The sequence below is a fragment of the Typopeltis vanoorti genome, chromosome 10 (assembly GCF_054136105.1).
Source record: "Typopeltis vanoorti isolate ZY-2024b chromosome 10, IOZ_Tvanoo_1.0, whole genome shotgun sequence".
NCBI classification, from domain to species: Eukaryota; Metazoa; Arthropoda; class Arachnida; order Uropygi; family Thelyphonidae; genus Typopeltis; species Typopeltis vanoorti.
Window position 1 is genome coordinate 133,005,384 of NC_143558.1, and position 12,076 is coordinate 133,017,459.

The window sequence follows — 12,076 nt, forward strand, 5'->3', positions numbered from 1 at the left end:
AGCTGATCTCATGCAAAGGTGGGTGAGATCAGCTAGGAGATCAGCTGTAGAACAAGAATGGCAGAATCCTTATTAGTGAACGCTAATTAACTGGTGAGTCTCCAGGTAGTGAAGAAGCCGGTTCTTGATAACATTTTCTCACTTTTTAAAATACAGAGGTGTTTTGACCCCCTGTTTTGAGTGCCGGCTGGGTGGGGGCTTGCTTCCCTGCTCGAGGGTAGATGCCAGTAGAATATGAAAGATTATATAGATGATATAGGATCTGTGTCAGTTCTGGAGCACAGGGTTTGAGCACAACAGGAGAAATACTATCTGGACAGGATCCTCATTAGTATCAAGATTAGTTAGGATTGCACTGATGTTTTTTGACAAATGTTCAGAGCAGGAATTCAGTGGGCAGTTTATGGAATTATGGCAGTTTGTGGAAGCTTTGGTGGTCTAGGCAGGAGTAGGAAAAAAACTGATGCAGAGGTCAGCCTTTTCCTTAAGTGAGGTTAACATAGTGCAATGAGGATGCAAGATAGGTAGCAACATAGAAGGCTAGAAGTTATGCCCAATAGCCTTAGAATGGGACCAGAAGACTTGATTGCTAGTTGAGAAGAAGGCTAGTTTATTCATAAGAATGAAATGCTGTTATTGCATTTCATTCTTATGAAGTCTGTTTTGGATTCGTTGATGACTTTTACACTTTTCTGGCTGTCGTGTAAGTTGAAGGATAAACTGGAGTTTTCAATTTTAGCAACTTGCTTGTATTTTATAATAATTTTACAGCTCAGTTAGGTAGTAGAATATATAAACTATATTCCTTCTACTGTATATGATGCTGTTGGACTGGGCTAAGGCATTTGATAAGGAAGATCATTCCAGTGAACTATTGAAGGTTTAGTCAGAAAGCATGTCATGTCCCGTTATTTTTATTCCTTAAAAACCTATGCTGTTCATTGCAAAGTAGAGCGATTCTCTGTCGACCCCCTTCTGAATGCGAGTTGTAACCAACTTTTCCCAAATTTTCCCCACCACTTCAGACATACTGGTAGGTAGATAGTTGGATACTTCAGTCTTCGCACAGAGAAGCCGAGAACTTTTCAGACTACACTCGTATATATGAGAGTGGTCGAAAAACATGCCCCAAGCACTGTTCAGAGACTTTCATGCAAGTGCGTTTTTGATCTGCTGTGAGCAAGCACGGCACACACCTTGCGCATTTTCAATCCGCCCTGGTATATACGCGGGTGGTCTGAAAAGTTTCTGCATTTTCATGCCTAAGAACTATCGGCGAGTCCAACTTTGCTCCACCTTTGCTCCGAGTTGCCCTAGTGTTGTACTACCCAAGTGATGACTTACGCTTGGACTCGCCGATAGTTCTTCGGCATGAAACTCTTAGATTTCGATGGATTTCGATCTCCGAGTTTCGTACCCAGCTATAAAATAATACGGGATTTACTATCCCCCCTTAACTTAATTTATGTCGCCAGAAAAATAGCCTCTTAGCTCTTTATCGTAGTAATAATAATATATGATTACACCGGTCTGGCAATTCGTTATTAGGGATATATGTAAATTCGGTTCATTTAAACCTTGATATTCCAGGTCTACCTACTCACTGATGAGTCCTCAACAATAAGGGTCGAAACGGGTCTGGGTAGTGACTTCTCCTCATAATGTAAAACAGTAATACATCTCATAGGAGCTGCGTTTTACAATATGAGAAAATATTAAGGATAGTGACTGAACTTGCTCCACCTTTGCTCCGAGTTGCCATAGTGTTGTACTACCCAAGTGATGACTTACGCTTGGACTCGCCGATAGTTCTTCGGCATGAAACTCTTAGATTTCGATGGATTTCGATCTCCGAGTTTCGTACCCAGCTATAAAATAATACGGGATTTACTATCCCCCCTTAACTTAATTTATGTCGCCAGAAAAATAGCCTCTTAGCTCTTTATCGTAGTAATAATAATATATGATTACACCGGTCTGGCAATTCGTTATTAGGGATATATGTAAATTCGGTTCATTTAAACCTTGATATTCCAGGTCTACCTACTCACTGATGAGTCCTCAACAATAAGGGTCGAAACGGGTCTGGGTAGTGACTTCTCCTCATAATGTAAAACTGTAATACATCTCATAGGAGCTGCGTTTTACAATATGAGAAAATATTAAGGATAGTGACTGAACTTGCTCCACCTTTGCTCCGAGTTGCCCTAGTGTTGTACTACCCAAGTGATGACTTAAGCTTGGACTCGCCGATAGTTCTTCGGCATGAAACTCTTAGATTTTGATCTCTGGGTTTCGTACCCTGCTGTAAAATAATACGGGCTTTACTGTCCCCCTTAACTTTATTCGTAAACTATTTTTTCGCTTTTGGATAGTAGAGGGCGTTGTAAGTAGATCAGGGTAACGTCTGACATATTTTTAACGAGGTTGGTTGTTGTTTTAGTTGTATTGAAATGCCTATACCGGAAAATGTTTATTTACCTTCTGAAGAAGAGCTAACAGTTAATGAGGTAACAGTTTCTAGTCCAACGCTGGTAGCAAGTGCTCGGCATCTTGGAAAGTACTGCGATGAACAGAGCAAAGTAAGAGCAATAAAAGGTTTATCTGAAACTATTTTGCCGATTACATGCCTATTGGGCTGCATATGAGGTTTGTGTGCAGTGGCTAAAAACTAAAGCAGAACAAACAAACATATACACCAAATGAGCGAGATAATAAAAATTAAAAACGATAAAAATTACTCCCCTTAAGATAAAGATCGACTGTATCCTTTCTAAAGACATGGGTACAGTGCGAGAAACATAAAGCAATGATCTGGTGAGTGAGTTGCGATGATAGTAAAGGTAGCCGTGGTATTCCACGGCTTACAATATGCTGCCACAAGGCCTTGGTACAATTCGGTCTAGTCATGATTAGAGTAACAAGCTGTTTTGGTTATAATTGATTTTAATAACCGGCCGAAGTTAGGGTGGTGTATTGTTATCAGTAAATTGTGTTTTGCTTGATGAAAATCCTGAGTTTCTGGAAGCAATAACGCTTTCTGCTTCTGTATAAGGTCAGCTAACTTCCATTCATGACCGAATAGTTCCTTGTCTCTGCTTTCCTAAGATTGTTTTCTGTGCACATAATTTGTATTAATTTTCTAACATGGGTTGAAAGGTCTCCCTAGTAGTGTACTGCATGCAGTCTTTTTGTGCACAAGCTTAGGATATTTATCATTGTTGTTTTCTATGGAAATTGCAATTTGCAGATAGTGTTTTTATTTTCACGGCCATTTTATGGTGGAGTAAAAGGCAAGAAGAATGACCATGATAAATCTTCAAGGAGAAAAGTTACTGTAACTTTGCATACAAAATTACATAAAACTGTAATATTTGAGATTCTGAGATTACAAGAAATAGTAATATTTGATATTATGAGTAAAGAGTGTTAAGATGAGGATTTTCTAATTAAATTATGACAATTAGTGGTGTAGTCTGATCCCTTTGTATGCTGAGGATGTCGAACTGGGGAAGCTTTGCCAACTAGTACCACTAGTATATATGTATTAATCAACTTTATGCACATTACAAATGATATAAATTCTTGGTACCATTATTTTTGAAGTCATTATTTCAGTAACTTCTTTGGGCTTACTTTGGCAGGTGGTCCATATCAAGTCAGCATCCAATACCCAGCATGTGTGTGAATTACCGAGGTCTTCCATTTTTTATTGATACGTTTGGTATCCATAATTGCTGTAAAGTTGCTTTTATCAGCTCTGAATATTATGTTATCTATCCAGCATGTTTATTTCAAAGCACTGTCAACTCTGCTTTGGAGATATTGCTGTGGTAGTTTGGCATTAAGTAAAATAGTTTTTGTCTGAATACAAATGAGACCTGCCAAATCTCTGGGCATCTTTTCCAATCCTTTTTTCATACACATTAACAATATCAGACTGTAGGATGTTGATAAGAGCTAAAACAAAGTTGAAGCCTTTTGGGAAGAAAACTTTGTTTAGCTCAAGTAAAGGGAGAGAAGAGCCATCTTGTTTTTGTGTAGGCATGTAGTATGGCTTTCTTAGTGGGCAACCTGTTGAGTTTTCTTCCCAAGTTGATCTTATTAGTTCTACTAATGAAATGGTATTATTGGGAGTAAGTCTGTTCATAGTATCCCAAAGTTCAGCAGGCAAAGCGTATCCCATTTTGAACTACATAAATCCAAACCATCACATCTGCTTCTCAAATTAAAACCAGGAATTTACACAAATATACTGCTTATGTTTTATTTCTCATGTAGAACAGACTGGCAGTCCAGGAAAAATCTGCCTGACAATATGCATCAGATGTTGAAAAGTAAAAAAAAAAAAGCAAATATCATATGCTATAGCAACAAATTGAGATGTTATATATTATCTACAGTAGCTACATCAGGAAATTCAAGGAGGCTGTGCATCACCACCCAGTAGAACAGAATTCAAGGGCTTATATAAAACCATGTTTAAACTTTGATTAAACTGAATCACACAGAACTAGGATTTGATAGATGTTATATGTTTAATGTTGACATTGTCATAATATAATGAATGATGCAACACACATGCGATATTTGTTAAATTATCCGCCAATTGCTCACTTACCGTTGTCTGCATGTTGTCAGTTTTCTCTGATTACAGTATCATAGTATGTACTTTTTTTTTATTATTATTATTCTGAAATAAAATAATAATTACAAGAAACATATTGTGATTTCCTCCCAGCTAATGTCCGCTTCATGCTCTTTGGCACTACAATATTGCCAAATGGGATGACCTCTGGTATTTCTGTACTTCTTACGTGGTCTGATTACTATTTCTGTGATCCAAACACCTGATTTCACTAAATGACTGAACTAATCCTTATCACAGTGAAAGTCTTTATTGCCCAATCCACTGCAAATCCTGGACCTTTATCTTAGCCCTGGTTCTAAAAAAAATATTCCTTTATGGTCCATGATAAAAATGTAGCATATGTTCAGTGGCTTAAGTCAAAAGCTCCAACTTCTCTCCCAGCATGCACTATATCCTGAAACAAGTGTAAAAAAATCATCATATCCAAAGTCAACTTCATAAGAAACAAATGCAAAAAAAGATGAACTATACCCAACTCGCATTCAAGTCTTCTGGTCCCCTGGTTAAAGTTGTTGGGCTTAACTTCCCCTCCTTGTATCTCCCTCTCCATGTAAGGCACCTGTTCATGGTAGAGGGGACTTCCTAGTAATGGTACTGGCCCTTTTCATTATTTTTTCCTTTGCCCTTTTTAAATATTCTTTACTCTACTTCTCCTTAGTCTTTTTATTATCCTATCTCCAGTGGCGGCTGGTGACAATAGAAACAGGTGGGGCCAGGGACCAAAAACAACTTAATATTTTTATATTTATATAGTGGGTTCTATTATTGATTTATAGTTATTATTTCTATTACAATAATGTTTAGTCAGAATCCACTGATGCATTGAGCTATTAATTTTTTTTAATTGTTAGGACATAATATGTTACTTCCTAACAAAAACAGGCTCAGCGTATTAATAACACGAAAACTCGAAAAATTTGCAGTTGCGGGCATAGCTCAATGGACTAGAGCAAAAAAGAAGAAGAAGAAGCTCAACGGACTAGAGCAATGAACCGGAAATCCAAAGACACTGGTTCGACTACAGCTGGCCGCCCTGCAAAATGTTTTAATTTTTCAAGTGTTAAAACAAAAAAGTTATTATTTCTATTATTTATTTTATAAATCCATGTCGAAACTTCCGAGATTCTGAGAAATAACGAGAAACGTTTTTCCAATAAACTGTCGATTTTGTTCATAGTTAAAATGTATTGTTTATGGATGTAATAAAAATTTAAACTTTAAAATAAATTATAACAAAAAACAACAACAATAATTAAACACACCAAAAACAATAAAACAGATCAACAACGAGAATAAATAATAAGACAATGAAAGAATCGCCCACTATTTACGTACAAGCGCAGTGACTGGGCCAGACTAAACTGGCCTCAAGATAAGCGTTACGCCCAGTAAACAAACACGATTGCTAGTGCACTTGCCTCATACATGCCCTGTGTTCTACAAGTATAAAATAGAGCCAGCTGTGGCTGGCCCCAGAGACCGTACTAAGTCGCATTATACAATATTGCCACAAAATACTACAGTAATTTTTTATTAAACAATAAAACGTGTTGGAAATAGATCAAAAAATAATAATTACAAGAGACATATTTTTTTAAACTACAATTATTGGGCTAGTTATACAAATATAGGTTGGGGGCCCAGCCCATATAGACGAGCCATCCCTGCCTATCTCCCAGACTACCATCACTGGGATCCAATGCCTTGCTGCTGTGTTTTGCAACTTGTGGGTATCCAGTTTACTCTCACAAAGCAGAGGTGGTTACTTTGCTACCTCTGCTTTGGCAAGATGGGCAGACCTGGATAGGATCAATCGACTGGTAGACTTGCCTGCAAGGGTTAAGTGTACTGCGGTAAGTCTTCTTCCTGCAATTTGGGGTCAGGGCTTGCTGTGGTGCTTATATAGCATCTAGGATAGCCCTGGTGTTCCACTCCTCAGTACATCTAAGTGTGGCTCTGTGATGGTGGGTGGGGGGGACACTGAACTAAAATGTCCTAAAAGCATGAATTTTTCATCGGTTGTTTCAGGGGACCCCCAACCAAGTATTGATACCATTAATATACCATTCAATAACAGAAATAAGAAACAAAAGATGTGATACTAGTATAAATGTACCAGCTTTGACTAATCATCCATACAACAGATGAAAAGGCAATAGGAAAAATGTTACCTATTTTTATTCAAAAGGGTTTAGGACTTTCAGGTTCTCCCAAAACAGTTAAGAAACTGGTGGGTGAAATACAAATAACAGTTACACCTCATAAAATACTCAGTTCCTGTAGAAGAGTGATCTCAGAATGTCACCTTCAAGGAGAATCCAATTGTGAAAAAAAATTAACGCATGGTTATCACTTAAAGCCAAACCATCACACCCTCCCATGGAAAAAAAATGGATACTTCAGAATCCACTGAAAGTAACTTGAACTTACCTAGTGATCCTGACACATCTGATGACGTATTAGCTATTTTTCTAGAGAAAGAGATGGACGCTGGTCATCCGTACTTCCCAAAATGTAATGAGAAATAATACAAACCTGACAAGGATATGTCCTTAACCGCCTAGAAATTAGACAACTCTTCAAAGCCTAAACAACAGGGAAATTTTTACAATGGAATTGTCATTCTGGATATGCCAGAATATCAATATCAATCACCTGTTGCAGAAACACAAACTTTTTGTTTTTGTCTGCAGAAAACATATTTAAAGCCAAGTGAGGACCCTGCCTTCAGGAATATCACTCTTGTTGACAGAACTGGAGATGGTCTTGCTTGTGATGGAGTAGCTGTTCTTGTGGGCATTCATTCCCCTTAATATCACTTTGGAAAGAGTAGCGATTCACCTTTCTGTGGAGTTTCTTATCACAGTATGTCCAATATATTTACAATCTGGTTATGAATTAAATGAAACTGATCTTGATAATCTCACATTGCAGCTGCTTCAGCCCATACTCGTAATGGATGATTTTAATGGAAATCAGACAACTCTCTCTGTGGAGTAGTGCCATTACAAATAGACAAGGTTATATCATTGAGCGAATGCTCACCAACAGCAGAGTAAATACCTTCTTCCATATGCGTACTCACTTTTATTCTGCAATCAATCTTACAGTCTGCTCCCCTGCCATTTTTCCACTGCTCACATGGGATGTCAAAGAAAACATATACAGAAGTGATTATTTTCCTGTTATTAGCACTGTCTTTACAAGAACCATATCCTCCTACAGAGATGCCCATGTGGAAAATGGACCATGCTGCATTTTCCCATTCTGCAAAATTTAATACTGAAGCACTGAACCAAACCTACCAATGAAGCAGTTGAGTATGTAACAGATTCTATTGTCCGTGCAGCAATGAGAAATTCCAAAAACATCCTGATTTCCACACTATCCAAAGCCTTAGTGAAACCCAGATTGCCAAGCAGCCAAAAAAGATCAAGATAGAGCGTGGGGTATATTTCATAGATACCCTGCTACAACAAACTTAAGAGCATTTAAACGTGCTCAGGCTAAAGCATGTTATGTGAAACATCAGAGTCTGAAACAATCCTGGATAATCATCAGTTAATCAAACAACCAGTGCAAAAATTATATGGGATAAAATCTTGAAGATGAAAGGTAGATACAAACACACCATTTATTTACCTTGGAACATAATGGATTTAATGTTGTTGATTCCAAAGTTATTGCAGACACCTTGGGAGAAAACTTTGCCAGCATCTCACCATCAAATTCATATCCTCCAGATTTTTTAATATTGAAAGAGAAACAGTACTTTTGACTAAACTAACCAGACTACCTTTTATACCAAGGGGATTGAGCTATTTAATCGGCCATTTGTTAAGGAGAAACTCAAAGGAGTTCTACTTTCTCACCCTAGTGCAGCAGGCCCCGATGACATTCATTATGAGATGATAAAAACACCTTCCATCATTTTCTGTGGATCTAACAGAATATTTACATGGGAAGAGTTCCCAGACTGTTGGCATAACTCGTTGCCATTGCTATACCAAAACTGGCAAGGATCCAGTCCCAGCCAACAGTTATCTTCCAGTTATTCTGACTTGTTGTCTTTGTAAGGTCTTGAAAAAAAATGGTAAATGCTAGAAAGCAACAAACTTCTTTCTAACACGACACCAATCAACCCTGTACCATTTGGTCTGTTTGGAAACATGTAAAGAGATGCTTTCCTGAAACAAAAACATCTGATTTCAGTGTTCTTCAACATGAAAAAAAACTTATGATACACCTGGAGATATGATATAATAGAAGACTTAGAAGATCTTGGTCTGAAGGATACCTTCCTGTTTTCATTAAAAACTTTCTATCCATCAGAGTCTTTATAGTCTGAGTGGTAAGCACATCATCTCAGCTATATCATTGAGAAGTGGAAGGTCCTCAAGGCTCTGTCTTAAGTATGATCCTCTTTGTTATCAAAGTGAAGAGGGTTATTCCTGCAATATGGGAGTCATTGAAAGATGATTTCAACAAGCAATTGATCGTGCCTCTTCATGGGCTTAGCTTCTGTGCAGAAAAAACTGTGCGTGCATTTCTGCTGGAAATGCACCCTGATCCTGATTTAAGAATGGGACAAACCTGTTTCCACCAGAGGCCAACTTTTTGAGATGCATCTTTGACAGAAAGTTAACATTGTTTACACACACACGTTATCTTTGGGAAAAAGTGCAAAAGAGCATTGAATATCCTCTGCCCTCTCTCTTCAACAGAATGGGGTGCTGATCGATGTTCTTTGCTCTGCATTTATTGTTCACTTGTACATTCAGAGCTTGATTATAGATCACAAGTGCAAGGGAGAGCACACTCCAGTGGTTTGACCCTATCCATCATCAGGGTATCCAAATAGTTACCAGTGCTTACCATACATCACCCATTCACTTTGTGCAATCAAATGAATCCCCTCTATTGCTTAGACAAAAACAATTGTCTCTTAATTATGTCTTAAAGATAAAAATCCTTTCCAGATCATCCTACATGGACTAGTCTCGTCTCTCTCTATGTTGTGAGGTCCAATACCACACATATCAGACTGCCATTTGTCTTTTTGGTATGCATGTTAAAGAGGCTATGGGAGGTATTGGCATGAATATTGATAACATTACCTGGACCAAAAACCATTCCACCATGACAGGCTGCACTCCATCCTGCAACCTCTCTCTTTTCAATGACAGAAATCTCTACTGTCATTGTCACATAGTCATCTGTCTCTTCAGATGTTTAATGCACACCAACCAGCCCACTCTGATTTCTTGCCCATCTTTACTGATGGTCTAAGATTAGATATTTCTGTTGGCTGTGCTGCTGTTTCCAAACATTACTATCTCCAACCAAATCTCACTTGATTGCAGTAATTATACAGCATTGTTGCATACCATTCAGCTTTCACGTGTGCATATAAAAGAAAACTCCTACCAAAAGTGTGTAATTTATACGACTCTTTGAGTTGTTTACGTGCTATCTCTGTGTATAATCCACATCCATTGCTTGGTGAGGTGTTACAACTTTTGTACACAATAAAGACATTTAATTTTGATGTTCAGTTGTGTTGGATTTCCAGCACATTGGAATTAAGGGAAATGATATTGCAGATGTAGCTGCTCGATCAGCTCATACTTTTTTGACATACTGTTTGACTGTATCATATACTGACTACAAACAGTTTATAAAATCAAAGCTAATTGACCATTGGCAATACTCCTGGCAGGAAGCACTGACAAACAAATTGCATAAGATTAATCCTGAAATTAAGCATTGGCTGTCTAGTCAGTGTGGGAACAGTTGCTCTTGCTTGGCTCTGCATAGGACACATTCATTTTACACGTTCTTATTTACTGATGGCCCACCTGAGCCTGTAGCTCAGTTGGTGTAGACGAAGCCCTTTGGTCAGAAAGACCTGAGTTCAATTCCCGTCAGTGATGTGAGGAACCTCTATCTTGTCTCTCGACAAAAAAGGTGAGTTAGCTAGTCTCATATGGAGGTAGGAGATTTTCACCCGGAAACTCGGGTTTTTTGTCCTCCAGAACAGGCAAACTGGCCCAATGAACACATATATCTACAGACATAGGACTCACTGGGAGGCATGGGGCTAACCACCTTATTCTCACATTACAGGTGCAGTTGCAATAATATTTACCTTGACACCATAAAGGTAGAAGAGGAAGGATTAAGCAAGTAAGTGATGACCCACCTGCGTGTGAGGAATGCAACACCTGTTTTCCCATTAGTCCTATTCTGGGTGGTGTGCTGGCACTTAACACAAGATAAGAATGACCTTTTTACTTTTCTGGGCAGAGTAGAAACAGAAGATAGAAAGTTGCTCTTGCTAGGCTCTGTGTAAGATGCATTCATTTTATTCTTATTTACTGATGGCTGATGACACACCTACATGTGAGAAATGCAACACCTATCTTACCGTTATTCCTATTCTGCTGGAGTGCTGGCACTTCACACAAGACCAGAATGGCCTTTTTGCCTTTCTGGCTGAGCCCTATACATCCAGGCAGATGTTATCAGACTCAGACATTTTGTATGATATTTTTAAATTTTTACGAAGAATAAATTTATTCTAACGCATTTGATTATAAATTTGTTTATATGTAGGTACTAAATCTTCTACATACATATTATTTACTCATTTATCTTCATATAATTATTTATTAATGCCTTTTACATAGGTGGTCTGAAAAGTTCTCGGCCTAACAATGAAAAAACAAATTTATTATTTTAAAATTGTTTTTATTTCTCAACATAATCTCCCTTAAGATTAATACATTTATTCCAGCAATGCTTCAGTGCCATTATCCCATCCCTGTATTGGTTCTAAGATCTGCAAAGTATCCCTCTTCAGCTGCAATCAACTCTTGATTCAAAGAAGAATGCTGACCAGTGAGGAAGATTTTTAGTTTTGGGAAGAGATAGAAATCAGAGGGAGCCAAATTTGCAGAATAGGATGAATGTTCCAACAATTCATAGTGCAGATCTCTTAATTTTCCCATTGCCAAAGCACCTTCGTGAGCAGGTGCATTGTCCTGATGAAAGATTATTTTTTTCTTCTGCAAACTGGGTCTTTTCTCATGAATTTTTTTCTTCTAGTCTGGTAATGTCCTTTTAATTTAATGTTTTTTAAATAAGTCCTTTCTTATTTAAAAGATCAGAATAATATTCCCCGGTTATTGTTTTACCCTTTTCAAGATAATTAATAAACAAAATACCTTTGTCTTCTTTGGCGCTGAACAACCGGCTTCTGTCCACTGTTTTGACTGCTGTTTAGATTCTGGTGTGTACTGGTGAATCCAAGTCTCATCCATAATAATAAATTGACACATAAAATCAGTTTTATTCTTGTTAAAACGCTTCAAGCACTGTTCAGAGATTTTCATGCGAGTGCGCTTTTGATTTGCACAGCATCCA

General features: G+C 37.8%; 1 protein-coding gene across 3 annotated transcripts in view; it reads left to right on the plus strand.

Moving 5' to 3' along the window:
- The first annotated feature begins 2,346 nt into the window (after positions 1-2,346).
- The window catches only part of LOC150102803 (NADH dehydrogenase [ubiquinone] 1 alpha subcomplex subunit 8-like), a 38,279-nt gene continuing 28,549 nt past the window's right edge, over positions 2,347-12,076 (plus strand). Inside the window, exon 1 of one of the 3 annotated variants that reach the window (XM_090398981.1) lies at positions 2,347-2,582. In XM_090398981.1, coding sequence (XP_090255107.1) covers positions 2,454-2,582 — 129 coding nt within the window. In that variant the 5' untranslated portion in view covers positions 2,347-2,453. The remainder of the gene's footprint in view (positions 2,583-12,076) is intronic. The other 2 variants (XM_090398979.1, XM_090398980.1) reach the window with 2 other exon arrangements.